The 17,561-nt window shown below is 40.5% G+C and overlaps 1 protein-coding gene across 1 annotated transcript in view; it reads right to left on the bottom strand.

Annotated features, from left to right (window-relative positions):
* Window positions 1-11,650: 11,650 nt before the first annotated feature.
* LOC115391399 (protein kinase C-binding protein NELL1) overlaps window positions 11,651-17,561 on the bottom strand; it is a 314,577-nt gene continuing 308,666 nt past the window's right edge. Inside the window, exons 18-20 of the mRNA XM_030095681.1 lie at window positions 14,011-14,187; window positions 13,544-13,768; window positions 11,651-11,910 (exon numbers count right to left, since the gene is read on the bottom strand). Of these exons, the coding sequence (XP_029951541.1) occupies window positions 11,860-11,910; window positions 13,544-13,768; window positions 14,011-14,187 (453 nt within the window). The 3' untranslated portion in view covers window positions 11,651-11,859. The remainder of the gene's footprint in view (window positions 11,911-13,543; window positions 13,769-14,010; window positions 14,188-17,561) is intronic.

Raw genomic sequence — 17,561 nt, 5'->3', positions numbered from 1 at the left:
AGCTTTTTATCGTACTTTACTCAAGTTCTGAAATATCACATGACAAATACCTCTTAAGTTGGTCTCTTGGTCTTTCCACCGGTTGCTACAAACTGAAACAACAACATTTATGAGAACAAGATAATAAAGATAACCATCACTAATTTGGTTGGTCTATTTATAAATGAGTGTAAGTTAAATTTCTTATAAGCACTGGAATGCTAACAACATTTACAAAATGTTTGTCTTTATTTAGCCTACACTAATGGTGGGTTTCGCCTACTTACCTGCAAGTCCACTTGAAAAGTAGGTTTCAGTTCATTTGCAAATATTTTACAAAACATTTAAATTGTATTGTATTTTTGAAGGACTCAAAGATGCTAATGTGAAGTTACAAGAAGATAAACAAAGGAGCATATAGGGGTTATGGAGAAAGAACGCATAGGGACTGAACATGTAGGTTTGGAGTGAATTCTTGAGCTGGAGACAGAGGGTGAGTCACCGAGGGCTTTGGAGAGTCAGTTTCATCGGGTAGGAGCAGCGATGGTGAAGGAGGTCGGCGTCAGTCGAGCAGAGCGGGCGAGCCGGGGTGTGCCGGTGAAGGAGTTGGATGGGGCCAGGTTATCTCAGGCTTTGTAAGTCATGAAGAGGATTCTGAAGTGGAATCTTTTGAGCCACGAGAGTTTATGTTGGATGGGGCGAGTGGGTGAGAAGGCGAGCAGTAGATATGGATGCACTGGCCTTATTCTGGTGCGGTTCAATTAAAGTCAGATTGAAATGTGAACGATACTTAGACCAAAAGCTGTAAAAAGCCAAATGCAAGACGAGACAGACTTGAAAAGCACTGTATCTATCATCCACCTTCTACATCACTTTATCCAACTGTGGGTTACACGGTGCCAGGGTGGATCGTAGCTGTATGGGCAAAGTTCTCAGTTCATCACAGGGCGAACAGACACACAGAAAAGCACATTTACACAAGCTGCACTTCAGGGTGAATTTGTTCTCATCAATTAAATTGAATTTCATCTATGTAGGCTGTAAGAGGAAACCAGAATACACAGGAAAAAAAAATCATCCACAGACACAGGGAGCTCTGTTGTTTCTGTACTACAACACTACCTTACCCAACCAACAGTCCAGACAGCCAACACCTCTGAGTTTGGTTCTGTATGAAGTTTCTGAGCTCTTTTTTTCTTCTGTGCTCTTATGTGTTGCACATGTGAGATTGTTTTATTTTATTCTTGTCCGCTATACCACACTTGAATGGTAAGTGCCATGAGATGACTATGAGATGACTACGTTGCAACTGGCACCATTTAAACAAAATTAAAATAAATCCGTTTAGTCTATAGTAGCAGGCACTCTGAAGAATATACTCTTTAAATTAGTATTAGTTTTTGGCTGTATTCATCATTCCCTCAGTTCTGAGTGATCATCTCATTCATGCTGCTCCCCAGTAACATGATACTCCTGCTACTGACTCCAGGGAGCATTTTTACTTTCACCAGATAGAGCTCTTAGATGTTTGCCTTAAGAGTTCAGTTTTATTACATCAAACCACAAAAATCTTTTTGTCAAACTCTCACAGTCCTTTAAATGTTTGGCGGAGTCAAAAAGGCCTGGCTGATGTGACCCACCAAACATCTGACGTCAGGAAGACGTGCAGATCAGGTCATTATTGGGTCGGTCAGTCAAAGACCATATCTAGACGTCTGCAGAACGTACAAAATGGATCCAAAATTTAGACGTCATTATTGGACCTTTTTTTGACGTCATGATGACGTTCAGGATTTGGACGTCATCCAAAGACCAAATCTAGACGTCAGCAGAACGTACAAAATAGGTCCAAGATTCAGACGTCATTATCGGACCTCATTTAGACGTGACAGTTACGTTCACATTCGTACCTGATCTGGACATCTGTGAAGGACCAAATCTAGACGTCAGCGGAACGTACAAAATAGGTCCAAGATTCAGACCTTTTTCTGACGTCATAATGACCCAGCTGTCATTCAACCAACCTTAAACGCTGAAATTTAGTTGAAATAATGTCAGTTGATGAAAAACGTTAATTCAACGTCAACACAACGTTGACACTACATGGTTGAAGTTGTCTCGTAAACTCACTGTTGATTCAACATTGAAATAACATTTTTTTAGATGTATATCTAATCGTCAGTATTTTTAAAATCATGACTTCTAAAAATTTTTGCTGAAATATGCCAGTTGAAAAACGTTATTTCGACATCCAGACATGTTGATAAATTGAACGTTAACCCCCGCCTCGCATTTCTTTTTCTTTGAGTCTGTTTGTTTTCATTGTCTCGTAAAGATAGAATTATGTCTAATAAAAGAGCCACTCCAGCGGTTAAATTTAGTACATAATTTCATCAAATTGTGAACTTTGGTGAAACACAAAACAAACATCTTTAAAACCACCACTTTGTTTCGTGTGTATTGCACTATAATTTAAATAGTTTTCTGCAAACTAGTGGTCACCCTCCCATTTACAGATGACATACACAATAAATCTTTAGTTCAACAGGTAAGGCTGAGGATCGCTGAACACTAAGTCGTAAATTCAAACCCGTGTCTCACCGGTCTGTAATGAAATGCTGAAATGACTGAAAGAATATGCCGGAACCTCAAATGCAAGTCCAGTGGTTAGAGTGCGGTCAATTTAATTTTTAATTTTATGCACTTTTGCTGCTATACTGCTCAGTTTAACTAAAACCAACTCTGCATTGGAGGTCGGCACGACGTCAGATTCGGACCTCCATATGACGTCCAAAAAGGACGTAATAAAAACTTTCATTCTGCACCTACAGCGGACCTGATTTGGAGGTCAAAAAATTACGTTGATTAGACATTATTTCAACGTCACATTGCACAGTGGGGATGTTGACTCTGTTTCTTCCCTCTAGCTGCTCTGCAATGAAGGTCTGACTGGAGCACTGCTCAGGTGGTTGTTCTTAAAGCAGGTTTTGCCTCCTCTCTAAGCTCTGTGCTAAACAGAGAGCAAGAGTCTTGTTTTTTAGGGGGAAAGCTATAGGATTAAATTATAATTATTTATTTTGACATCCTTGACTTGATGCTTGCACTGCCACCATTTCATTTTACATTTAGTATGGTCACCTCACACTGATGAGATTCCTACTTGATTATTTGAGGCTTTTGGCATTTCTGTATTTGCATGTCCTCCCTGCACGCATGGTTTCCTCTGGGTATTCCCATTTGCTCGCACAATGAAAGAGGTATGCACGTTCAAACACACGTCTCTGGACTAGAAACTGTTTATGTGCAAACGTGCATACGAGCGAAAGTGTGTGTGAGGTCATATTCTCCAGTGTGGTTGTATGATTGATTGGCAACTTGGCTAGCATCCTGCAAGGTGGGTGGAGGCAAACGACCACAATCTAAAGCACTAAAACTTCTGTTGGATTCCTTAGGAACAGATACACAAATAACAATAAAAAAAAAGTATGGAACTGGTTACTGCATTTTATATAATCAAAGCTAGGTTAACGGGTTACTAAAAGACATGCTCACCTGCTTGCCCCGATCCACTGATTGTCTGAAATCTCATGTAGAGTTGTTCACTCTTCTAAAGAAGAAGAAAATATGTTCTATTGATCTCCTTGGGAAAAAAAGAAAACCCTCTACATTTAACTGAACCGCTTTTCTTTTGCTAAAACCAGTGTTGAGATCCAGAACCTTAAGCCTTAATGCCAGGCGGAAAACCTGTAAGAGTAACATCAGAGCTGTCTTAGTTTCTGGTGCTCAGACCAGGAGGGTAAAAACATCACAGACAGGGTCCAGGTGTTGGTCAACCAGCGCCTCCGTTCCATCTTTTGAGATCTGATGACCTTTGACAATCTGTAAAGAGAGTCTATGGGAGATTACCAACCAGGAAAAACAGCACACAAAATACCTAGATGGAAGTGGAGGTGGATCTGGCACATGCTCAGAAAAATCCAGGAATGTGTCACAAAACATTCGATTTGAACCTGCAATGACCAGACTGCGTTCAAACCTCCAGGCCACCACGAACCAATAAGATTACTGTCAACTGAGATTCAAAAAAATGTAATCAATCACTGGATTGACAAAACAGTAGCTTTCATAAATAAAATCCAACCAACCAACTAAAATAGGCTGACACTGGCTTTAATGGGTTGAGTGATGAGTAACCTGGCATCTTCATGATTGGAAAAATGACCCACTGCATGGCACTGGTGTCCAGTTAGGTTGTCCAGTTACTGAAGGTGTCTTCATATTTTTCACTCGAGCTGCATTAGTGAAGTCCATTCTGAAAGTGGGAATTCTTCTATTTTAACCCTCAAGTGCAACACACAAGCAGACGGAGTCCATTTGAAAGGGTTTGGTCACGGTTTCTCAAACGCCTCCTGATGCAGTTCAGTTAGTTTAACTGAAGTCCAAATGCAGCAGACAGAAAAGAGGTCCAAACTGAACAAACACAGGAAAAGACAGGCAGCCACTTCTTGTGAGTTCATCCTTGTAATGTTTGTTCTGCACCATGATTGATGTATTTTTTGCTGTCCGTGTAGAAAAATTTTAACTTAAAAAGCAGGTCTGGTGCGATTTGATCAAAGCCTGATGGGAGTTTGATGGACTTTAAAATTGTCATCTTGTGGTGTGCTCTATTTTTCCTAACTGACGTGCAAACATTGTTGGAGCTATTTTGACACTTATCTATAAGCTGGCAAAAAAAGAAAGAAAAAAAAAAACCCTCAAGATAGTCCAGTAAGTACAGTTTTTACCCTGGCACACAGCATTGTTCTGAAAAAAATTGTTGCAGGATTGACAAAAAAACAGCCGTCCATGACAAATTTTGTTTATGTCTGTTGGTCCGATGGTAAGAAATGTCAGCGTGAGCATGAAGCAACCTGGACCTGAGTGTCAACTTTTCCCCTTTTCATTCAGAATTCACTGTGGTGCAAAGTGAGCGGCAGTGGTATCCTCCAGCTAAACCTGAGAATCGACACTGATAATTGTGGATCGCACTGATTCAGGGATTGGGTTTGGGTTTGGTGATATCTTTTAGGTCAAATCAAAAGACACCCAGCTGAAAAGAACTCATCTTAAGAAGTGAGTTGCTCAATAAACAGGCGCCAAAACTCATGAAAGTGTTAAAACTGCTGGAATGTGTTGAATTGAGTGGGGTGGGCTAAAAAAAAAAAGATTGATTTGAGTGTTTGTGAAGGTTTTTATATATTGACTGACCTTGACTGGGCTTTAAAGCAACGTTAGAAGCCTATCACATCATGTTGTTACAAGAACCCCTGTTATCAGAGCACTTCTATCAGTGGAAATTTGTGTATTTTGTAAAAATATTTGCGTGGGCTTGTTTTCACTCGACGTGGTGCTGCGGGTTGTGTGGCATTCGCATTTTCCCACAGAATGTAGCTTCAAAAGAGCTCCTGTTGGTGGCACAGCGGCACTCCATTAAAGCATAAAAGGGATGTACTTATCTTTACTGCCACGCCACCTTTCATACATTTCCCGAAGGAAATAGAAAACAGCAGTACCGATAAAAGTACAAACATGAAAAGACTTTTTTTCTCAGGACCGAATCCCGATGCTGGGACTGGCTTTCATTTTTTAAGCTTGGAAATGTTTCTTTCATTTAAGTTGGCAGCAAGTGGAGTGATGGTGAGCCACTTGGCCATCTGTCATCACTGAGCCAAACAGAAAGTTTCTTTTTTCTTTTTTCCTCTTTCCTCCCCTTTCTGGAAGCATCTCGCAGTAAACCTGAGAGTTTTAACTGCCAGTCACCATCACAGTTTAAAAGCCAAGTATCCACAAGTAATAAAGTAAACAACTAAAATATTTATTAACTGAAGAACTTTTTTACACCAGATTTTGAATACGACACACAGTCTTCAAATGACACTTAACCCTTTGAGTACAATTAGGTGGGCCTCGGATCTGGAGGAGGAACAATGGACAGACGTGGGGATTCCTCCACCACCATCCTCTATCAAAAAACATGAACAAGCACATTGGGAGCAAGAAGGTCCAAAACTTTTGTTTGTAAAAAAATAATATCAGATAAGACATTAAAGAAGAAACACAATGCCTTGCATTTTCGCTTTTTTGTTCTTCATTTTTTTTTTGTGTGTGTTTTTCTGCAGGAAGTGAATCAAGAACGGTTTCATTTTCAGCAGTTGGGTTTTCTTTACATGTTTACACAGTTCACTTTTGTCTGATTCCCATGAAGAGATTTTTGAGTTTACGTTATACAAACCTGTTTTTTTTGGGGGGGAAAAAAGAGTTATGGTGGATATAATGTCCAAAGCACCTGGGACAGATGCTTGTCTACATTTTCATTCGGATTTGAAAAAAAAAAAAAATCATTTTCTTTAAGTGAGGGACACTGATCAAAGATCTATATATATATTTACACAGGCACACACACACAAAGGCTAGTCAAATCCATAATGTTGTCCTGAAATGGTGAAAAGACATGAAAATATGACAGATACTAAAAGGGTTAAGGCAAGAATAGAAAAATAAAGAAGTAGTAGAAACAATAGAAATGTTGCTTCTTTCTGGTATTCAGCTTACAACACTCGGATCCTAAGAAGCTGTGGTAGTGAGAATTATTCACATAGTCTTACTCTCTTTACAGCGCCCTTCCCTTTACACAGTATTTACAGCAAAACAGACTTAGTCCCACAAAAAGAAAACTAGTTTACTTAAATCAACACGTTATTCATGAACACAATGGTAATTAAAAAACTGTATAATTTCATCATATTGTCAGCATGTAAAAACATTTACAGACAGACTTGCAAATAGTGTTTTACAGTCGTCATATTTCATATCAAACCAAAGCAAAACCTGAAAACCGTGTTTTCGGTGGTCATTTTGTACAAATGTCTGCTTTTGATTGCTGTTAAACTTGGATGGACAGATACCATATACATCATTTGCTTTCTCTACTACGTGTGTGTGTGTGTACTTTGTGCACAGGAGACACTGTCAGTTTTACAAGAGACGTAGCGAGAATGGATGAGAGCACACTCGGAAATGTGTTGGTGACGCACAAAACGACGTGAGGAGGCAAACAAAGACGACACAAGGACGGCGCGGCTGAGAAACCAGAACGACGGCACGCCTGGATTCACGTCAGCGCCCCACCCAGAGGCCACAACCACAAGCATTTCAGACGGTCCGAGGGGGGCGCCGTGTATGAAAACCCATCAATGTGCTCTGTCAACAAGAATGCAGAGGAATTCATTTCTTTGCAGCTGATGGCATTAAATAAAGGAGGGCGGTGGCAGTGATATTTACGTCCAGCTCCAATAAGCCAGGGGTCAGACAACGCCGGCTTTCTGTCCCAACAACAATGTGCCAAAGCCCTTCCAGGAAAGGAGGTGAAAATTCCAACATTTTTTAAAGTTTGCAATCCGAGCAAAGATTGGGGATAAAATGTTAGAGCGTAATATGGAACTGTGACGCAGTCACAGTCACTTATGTTATGTGTTTAATTGTTGCAGAGCTGTTGTCTTTCTCTATCCTTCTTGAGTTAAAGATGATGTCTTAACAGTTGCTATTTCAACAAACTCCAGTTCATACAAGGAAGGGGAGCACCTCATTAACTCTGGACTAATTCAGTCTTCCATTACATTTCTTATCTGAGTTAGTATAATCTGCTTTAGGTTTTTAATCTACGCTGACTTTGAAAGAAGTTTTAAAATACTTTGACATAAATGGATGACGCATTCAGACATGAGTTTCCTAAGTAGGCTGTTGGTTTTGACAATTTTACCAATGTGTCCATCAGGTGAAACTACAAATTCAAAACATGGTTATTAACCAACATGCTTGTATTTATTTGGCCATATTTGACTATGCCAGTGTCCTCCTCATTACTAAACTCAGTTTTTGCAAGTTGCAAGGATAGTTTACAGTACCTGGAGAAAAAAATGATGAATTTTCAGTTCCAAAACAATGAATTTAATGTGTTCATAAGTACCTTAAGTATATTTGCATGCCTTGATTTCGTGATTCCATCCACGTTTTCCACATTGCTGAAATCAAAGGGCCCTATATAAGCATCATTAACACTCACCCTCATCCGCAGTATCCATAATGCATTAGCAGCGTTAAATAAATGTAAGTTCTCCTCCATAAGACCAGTTTTGCTTCCTGTCATCTTCTCTCAGTTGTTTAGTTGCAGCTTCTTCACACTTTCATCTTTCCATTAATCATAACATCTGGAACACAGAGTGCCTCCCTCCTTGTTGAGTAACATGACACTGGCTACTCAGTTAATGTGGGATAGCAACACTACAATGTGCACGTTATGAATCTATATCTACACTGACACGCAATTAAAAGTGTGCAAAAGTAGCAACTTTAGATTTTCAGGAGCGAGAAACTAACACCACTCCTTATCCATTTAGAAAGCCATCATTGGAATGCAGTACTTCCATCTTGTTATTTGAGATTTTTTGTTCCTTCAGTTGACAAAATTATGGCCTAAAATGTAGTGCTATTGTAATGAAGCATGAGAAGACTAATAATGAGTAATTTGAAAAAATAAATTAGTGGATAATAACTTTCAATTTGCTTTATATTGCAAAATTGTAGTGTGTTTATGTGAAGTTGAGAAGTTGTGCAGTTTTAGAATTTTATCTCAGTGTTCAACACAACTTCTACTAATCACGATTCGTTTTCAGGTCAAACAAAGGAATGTGACAGTGGAATATGATGAATTGCTTTTTAAAGGGTTAAGGAAGTAATTAGTCACTGCAGACCAGCACGAGTTTTCCGTTGATCATCAAAACCAATCAATTTTGAGAAATTCTCTGTGCAAATTAATAATAGTGATTGGGAAGAATAGCTAAATAATAATAAATCCCACTGGGAGATGCTTAAAATGCATATCATTGATTTGCTGTCTCCTTAACGGGGAACCTTACAAATACGTCTTGGCAAGATTTATTTGTAGAGCAAGATTATCTGGCTTTAAATGTTCGAGCTTAAACTTTGTCTCAGCATTGCTCCTGATGACGAGGGGTCCACAGGTTAATTTTAAGACAGCAACTGATTTCCATCTCTTTACCCCAAAAAAAAGTAAAATGCACAAAAAACAAACAAACAAAAAAACACCCAGGAACTTTGACAAACCCAAATGAAAGTTTCATTTTCACTGTGGAGGATTATCTAAATCTCTGGAAGCTGTTTTTTTTCATTTGGAGGCAGCAAATGGATTCTTGTGAGGGGGAAAAATGAGTCCTGATATCTGCAGCTGTGCTGGCTGTCTGCACACAAACCAAAGATGGGGGAGATGTGTAACGAGGAGCTTTGAAAAGAAAATGACGGTTATCCCTTTTTTCTATAAAAAGAATACTGACGAAAATTTCCAGGCAGTTAGATTTTTGTGGCAAAAGATTTCTTAAAATGATCTACAATTCTTGGCATGTCAGATTCCTGCTTTCATCCTTTTCTTTTAAGGCCTCATTTGCACGACAACGTCTTCAAGTGAAAACAGAAAACTATCGTTGTGATCCCAGTGTCTGTTGATACAGCATCGGCGCTCGGAGCTAGTGAAAAGAAAAACAACTTTTTGAAGATGGCTCCTAAGGTGGAACTTTTGGAAGATGCTCTGTGTAATCGGGGGAAATAAAACACAACTGCTCCGTGACTGAAGTAAGCAGTTGTTCTGCACATGGGCAGGTAGATGGACAATAACAACCACGGCGGCCGCCAGAGCGTCATGAGAGTGACCATAATAACCGTCTGACCATGCAAATGACTCATCAGTGTTAGTGTTTATGGCGTTTTGTTCTCAGCGAGGATGCATGTGAGGATTCGTTACAAAAAACAAACAATAACATCAACTCGCGGTCTGGCATGCTAACTACATCGTTTACTGTCTTTCTGCATGAACTGACATTGTTTTCAAAAATTCGTCTTCATGAAGTAAATGCTAAATTTCATTTGAAATGTTATCGTGCAAAAGGGGCCTGAGTCACACATTCATTATCTGATTAGTTTCTCATTGTCTGTGTTCATTTCACAACATTTTAGGACAGCTAAAAAAAAAAAAAAAAAAAAAAAGATTTCTTGTGGGGAGAAGGTGCGAAAGCCTTGACTCTTGAGGGAAAACATTTACTTTCTGGAGGGTAATGGAGAGAATGGTGGTGAAGAGGCTGAAGCAGCAGAGCTGTGAACATGTGAACTGTAGCAGGAAAACCACCGGGCTCTCCAGCCTTAATAAGCCCGGCTGTCTGGAAACACATTCAACACTCGGTGACCTCCTGGCACACTCCAATTCAGACTTGCATCTCATAAGCTTCAATTATACCCAATCTCTCCCTCTTCTTTTCTGATTCTTCGCCATTGCTTGTGTGCCATATGGTGCCGGGCCGAGAATCCTGGGGAGAGGCCGGGCGTCGCGACCCACCAGGAGCTCTGCAGATTTAATCAGCAGCAATGGCTGCTGCTTGTGCTGGCCTGCAGGAATTTGTGTGCACCATCACACCACTTTCACACGCTTTTTGATGCCGTGACCTTTGTTGTGATGTGTGAGCATCTAGCAGTCGACCTCATCAGGAAAGGGACAGTGAGGCTGAGGGGAAGCTGCTGGAAAATACAAGTGTTAAGTATCTCAACAGCACAGGCAACAACAGAGCCTGGCCAGGCAGGGTCGTGTTTACACGAGAGCAATCATCGGATCACTCGGTATCTGTTTGAAATGTGTCTCTGCATGTGATCCACATGGTGCTGTCGTACATGCACACTTTGTTGAAGAATAATGTTAAATGTAAAAGAGCGAGCAGCAAAAAAAATAAAAAAATAAATAAAAGCTGTTATACTAGTTGCACATGTGCAGAAAAAATGCACAGGGCCACTGGTGCACATGCACATTACTCTTGTGAAAAATTCCCTTTCTTGTGTTTCACAAATGTTACACTCTGGAAACTCTTGAGCTGCAACGTCGTCATGTAAATGAACAAACAAAACGCAAAGAAAGTTTTACCATTTCTGCTTGAAAACATTGCGTAACCAGGACCTAAAGTTTGGTTTTATCAGGATCTGAAGACTGAGAAAAGGGTTGTAATCGTGGTGAACTACACTTGTACAAAGTGTCCTCTAGCTACAACTGAAACCAGCAACCAACAACAGCAATGATCTCATCTGAACACCCCCAAGCTGCACTATTGAAATATTGAAGAGTGTAATCATTAAGGGATCGACTGTGTCAGCTACGAATGAAAATATGGAAATTATTTCGGGTCTGTGGTTTAACACAGCAAATCTGAACTAAGTTATGCTCCATTAAATTGTTTGATACCTCTGCATTTGTAGACGGTTCAATTAATTTACAACACATTCATCTCAATCTTGCCCAAAAAAAACTTGATTTCTGTGTGGTATCTGCAGAGAGCACAGCTCATATTTCTCCTCAGGCCTGCGATGAGGTGAAACACACACGGAGCAACTCAGCCTCGACCCAGCTGGACGTCTCTGGTTTTGGGTTTGAGACACTCGAGAGGGTTCCTTAAGACATTTAGTGGGATGGAACGACGTACAAAGACAAAATACACAACACAGTGATGGTGGTGAGAACAAGCATGGCCTCAGAGTCCTCCTGAGCCACACACACACACAGACACACACTCACTGTGGACACAGCCTCAACACTCGAGTCTGTCCAGTGTGTGGGTCGGCGTGTTTCTTCGGTGCACACTCCGGCATGCACATATGTGTGTGTATGTGTGCAAGAGTCTGTCTTATGAATCCAGGACAAGAATCGGCAGAAGGGTTGTGGCAGAGTCCCACGGTGAAAGGACGAGAGGAGGAAGAGGACGAGGAGGAGGAAGAGGAGGAGGACGGGAGAGTTTAGTTGTTCTGAAGGCAGTCGAGATCTACTGAACAGCAAACATTTCCATTCTGAGCCAGGCAGCATAACGAGAGAGGGAAGAGGAGAAAGAAAGCATTAAATATAACACACCCAGCTGTAATACACTGATCATATTAAACACAGTAACTCAAATCAGAAGTCCCACGATTTAATAGGAGGAGAGTCTTGGAGAGCTGCTCCTCTACAGTGTCATAAAAATGATAACTGGTCATTCAGTTGCATTTTCTACTATATTTTTGAAGATATCTGTCTATGTGATTTATGCTGCCACTTTAACACTTTGGAGCTGGACAGCATTTTGGAAGTGTCTCAAAGCAATGACAAATTCCAGAAATTGAAAAGCAATATGTCTCTCCCAAGACGCGGTCCAAGTTTCTCTGGATACCGAACAGCTTTCACTGTCACTGTCACATTTTTCATTGGGACTATTTACCACTGAAACAAAAAGGGCTTCGGTGGCTTATATTTCAAAATCACAACTGTAAACTGTTAAAACATGGTGTGTACAACCAACCACAACCTGGCTATGTGCTTTGGCTCACCTGAAAAAAAGGTTTTCCAGCTTGTTACAGCTGAAAAACTTCGACTCAAACATCAAAGCTCCACGAAATGTTCTTATTTTATGAATCACGCATGAACCGTAGATATGAACGATTTCCATTCAACTGATCTTCTGCACAAGTCTTCATAACGTTATACAATGTAAAAGGCTTAGAATCACATTTATCCAACAGATAATGCAGATAACAGTGAATCTTCAGTGCATTCCTTTAACATGGTGTTCCACAGGGTTCTGTTTGGGGACCACTTCATTTTTCCCCTCATGCATGCTTCATGTTGGCTTATCAAGAAGCTCTGCCTTTTTTTATTTATTCATCTATGAAAACTGAAAAGATAGCAGTCAGGTTGGTGAACCTTGAACTTGTGTTGGAGACATAAAGGCCCTGTAGTTACAGTGGATGGCATCACTTTAACATTCTGTAGAGCTCTCAACTCAAGAGCTCTTATGGAACTAGTTTGTCATTTCAGTTCATGGGGGTAACACTGTTTACATCTTTTAAATGAACATTCGAATGTTTACATTTTTCAAGGCTAGCCAGGCTATTCTCCTTATGGGCTTCTATGGATTTAGAATGCTAAAACACCTTCTCATTTGATATACTCATTTCTTGTCCCTTCTGGAATCATCACTGGTTAACTTTGGCCTCCTCTTATGTAGTGTGTGCTCTCTCTTTTTTGTCGTCTTGTTCTGTTCTCTCCTACACTGTGGAGCACTGTGGTTTCTAATTTCATTTACCTGCACTATTTTGACAGATTGCTGTTATTTTCTCTCACGCTGTGTTGTCTCTTTAAAATCTAAACTCTAAAGCCCACTAGAAAAAAAGTCCAGTTCTTTAAAAGAAGTCATGTGAAAATCTAATTTTGTGAACAAATAATATATGTTTTGTTCAACTAGTTTATTTTTTCTTGTAATATCTGTATTATAAGTAGAAACTGCAAAGGCACGATTGCCTGATGTGCCACAACAGTCATCTTAATATTGATTGAGATTAAAATGGGTCGCACAGGTATTTCTGGCAAGCAAATAAAAGCAGAACAACATTATTGTGTCTCTGTTTGAAAAATGGGTTTGCTGCTGTGGCTGTTGCTCCATTGACCTACCTTACACTTGCAGGTGGTGCAGGGTGATTTGGGCATATGCCATGTGTCTCCACTGAGGCGGGCGATGCCTGCGGGGTCCTTACATGTCTGCCGGATGTCATACGACAGGTTTTCAGCCTGGCAGGGGTCTGTGACGCAGCGTGGGCAACACTCGCCCTCCGCCACTGCCGTGTACTCGCACATCAACACAGGGCAACCGAGAGGCCAGCAGTCTATATCCCCCTCCTGCAGAGACACGAACCGAGTCAAAAGAAGAAAAGCAGCGTAAATACTGTTAGGTTGGAATGTCCTCACACACCAAGGAACTAATCCTAGTTTTGTCCTTGATACTGATGAGGAGACACCAGTGTCAACAAAGCTGTTTTGCCACACTCTGAAATGTTACATAAAGGTTCAATTTTCACTTCTCTATGCACACCTGCATGTTTTTGTTTGTTTTTTTTATTTGGATTTTTGTGTGTACTGACCATGCAGCGACACTGCTGGCAGCCGTCCAGCCAGGACGCGCCGCTGGGGTAGAGTTTACGGCCACTCTTGTCCAGACACTGGCTGTTGGGTCTGTTGTCGCAGCCAGGACAGCAGAACAGATCCTCATCTGGATCGCCGCACTCGCAGGGTCTCCTCCTGCAGTACGTCTGTCCGTCCTGTGTGAGATGAGTCACAGCGGTCAGAAACTACGAAGTGCATCCCAAAAGCACCGTCATCACGGATAAAACACCAAAAATTCAAGGGTTCGCTGTCCTGTTTGTGCAAAAATAATATATGATGCCGTATAAATAGAATAAACTAATCATGGTCCAACATTTTCATAATATAAATGTTGACTTTGTGAGGGATTGTCCCTCACTGCTTTTGACAAATACAACTCAAAATGTGATGACATCTGACCCAATAAAATTCTAGAGGCCATGGTTCTTTTCAGATAATAATATCTGGAATGGAAATTCCCGCCAGCTGCTAACAGACAGCTGGCCATCGGTGTATAAATGAAAAGAAGACAGAAAATACATAATATCCTATTTATATTCAGTAAAGCACCACAAAGCGTTGGACAAACCAGTTCATCAATTTCCTTTGTGAATATATGAGGAACAAGAGGCGGGCTGAGGTGTGTTGGCTGGCGCGGCCCCCTCGCAGCAGGTCTGCTTCAGAATCAGGGTATTTCTGGGTCGAGTCAGCATTTTCAGCCTTTGCATATGTGTTCTTTTTTTCAAGGTCCTCTGGTTTCCATTGCCAAACCAAATACGTACTTTTTAGGCTAAATGTTGACTCGACCGTATCTAGTATAAGAGGACAGAGGTCTGTCTCTAGCATAGGGTGTACACTTTCCATAAGCAAATAAGCAAGTCAGTAAATAACTAAACAACTTCTTTATGTACTTTATGTTTGTTTCAAAACAGAAAAATGCGGATTTGTTACACTGTATGAGTGTGATATGATGCGACAGTAGACACAGTTGTGCTTCATGTAATTGCCAGTTCTGTTTCTAATTGTAGGCTGTAAGGATACAGGGCTGCTTGAGGAGTTGGAGTAAACACATTTTTTACTTCTTCCTACTCCCTTTAAGTTAGAATTGTGTAATTTTGTGATTTGTTTTAATCATTTATATCTTTTTTTCCCCCTATTTATACGCATGTTCCAAATAAACATCAATGTTCAAGAATCTCTAGGTCAACAACTACAAAACAAAAACAATACATGAAAGAAAACAAATCAAAAATGAAAAATAAAATGAGATAAGAACATAATGATGTACATTATAATGAGTAAACCAATTCAGAGGGACAAAACATTAAATGATTTCTACTGAAAAATAATAGAGAACCTTTAAGTAAAACCCTGAATTTTAACAGTATTGTCAGCTTGTGATCTTCTATTTTCCTTTTCAAATCAGCAAAAGACAAAAAACAACACAGAAATTGATATTTTTGAAGAGATTATTGGAGGTTGTCTATTGCTTAATAAGTATCAAAGCTGCAGGGATGAGTCTCGGTGGGACGGATTCCTCCTCAAAGTGGAGAACACTGACCGGCTCTTATTTCCTGTGCTAAAGTAATGAAAATATTGAGTCTCTGAAAAAAACTAATGCAGTGCAGGGGTGTCAAACGTATGGCCCACGGACCAGAACTGGCTCGACAGACAGTTCAATCCAGCTCGCATAATGACATTTGATTTATTCCTGTAAGTAGCATAACACAAACTTTTTAATGATATATACAGCTTGTTGCAGATATTTAGAGTTCTATAATGTCATTATTTGCTGGTCCATAGTGGACTGCACCGCTTCTGGGGTTTTGTGAGTTTATGAGTGGAGTTGGTGTGTTTTCCCACGGAGTCGGTCTTTCTCAGGGACTCCAGCTTCCTCTCACAGTGTAAAAACTGATGGTGTGAGTTTGTAATGGCCCTACGACGGACTGCTCCACAGTAGTGTGACCTGCTCCTCACCCAGTCTGCAAGAATCGGCTCTTACGGCCCTGAATGGGATAAAGCACGCATAAAAGACTATTTGAATGAATTTTATTAGCTACTGTAAATTCAGAACTTCGGGGTAGGATCAAGGTGTCCATCTAAATCCTCTCTCAAATATCTTGAGTGCCAACTTGTGGAGAAACGCTATGGGGTCACTGATGCAGCTTATTCATGGACTGCATGCGCAGCAAAGCAGTAAATAAAGCGCGCATGTGCTGAAGAAAAGAACGGGTTTGCACACTTCCCCTGCTGCGGCGACCCTGGTTCTCCGTCTCTACCTGGAGAAAACTTTACGGCCCATTTTACTCAGCACAGCCCGCTCTGTCTGGCCCCGGGACGACAATGTAATGGAGATGTAAAAATGTTACATAAAATGGCTGTTAGGAAATGTATGAGGCCTATAAAATCACTCTGCATACCATTAAAAGGGCAATCCAGAGCCAATGTTTTATCGATGCATATTGTCCTGCTACAGTAACTGCTGGGTCCCTGGGTGCCAGCACTGATGGCCTTGGTCTTTACAGTTACAGCCCTGGACTTGCTGGGAAATGGCAGCCAATTGAGCCGCACTGACTGGATGTACGGAGGCAGACCGTTCAGTTTAATGCCAAAAATAAGATCCGGTCTGACTGCCAAGATAACGCCTTCCTGCAAGTATTAAAACTCTTATGAGAACTTTCCAGACAACTTTATAATGACGGCGGACGGCAGTTTTTCACCAACACAAATGTTTGTTTGAAGATAGAGTCATTGTTAAGTTGAAGTAATTTATTTCAAGAACCTTCAAATGCCAAAGAAAACTTTGAAAGCCTAATTATTTCCTCAAAGCTTTTCAGTTTTTTCACGACTCAGAATGTTATTATGTGTGCTTTTGTAATCGTGTTTATGCGTTACTGCCTTTGTCTTTCTATTAACCTTCTTTTCAAGATGGTAAGATATTTTCTAATCAAATATTTATTAAATATTCATTTCCATACAGTAGGGGAGGGCAACTAATTTTCCCAAAGGGCCACACGACAAATTAGTGCTACTATCGAGGGATGAGACTTAAGCTGACATGACAGGCCAATTTGTTGTTTCCGCGTAGCATTTGAGCGCCCTCCCTGTGTGTGTTTGTGGGTTTTTTACTGGAAACACTGGACAGAAGCCTCAAATGCAAATTTCTGGACTGTGTCGAAGAAACCTGGAGTCTCCTGCCTTCACCCACAGTCAGCTGGGAGGGACTGGAGCGCCCTGCAAGCCTCAGTTGGATGAATCCAAAATGGATGGATGTGCATTGATGCAAATTTTAATTATGATGTTTCATTATTTTGTCACCTTTATAATTTTTAAAGTCACAAACAAAATCTCATCTGTCTGGCTTCATTTCACCATCTGTGCCGCAGTACCATTTCTCCATAAATGTGCAGAGTTGTGAGTGAAGCACACGTTTCCCATCATGTTTGTTTGCTAAATCCCACCTTTGCATTGCAAGTAGCAAAATTTTTTCTGTCCATACGCAACATTGAGAAATCAGACTCGTGTTCACTGGCTGTTTGCACTCGGAAGG

This window comes from Salarias fasciatus, chromosome 1, assembly GCF_902148845.1.
Source record: "Salarias fasciatus chromosome 1, fSalaFa1.1, whole genome shotgun sequence".
NCBI lineage: Eukaryota > Metazoa > Chordata > Actinopteri > Blenniiformes > Blenniidae > Salarias > Salarias fasciatus.
This window is presented reverse-complemented; position numbering and strand designations above follow the sequence as displayed.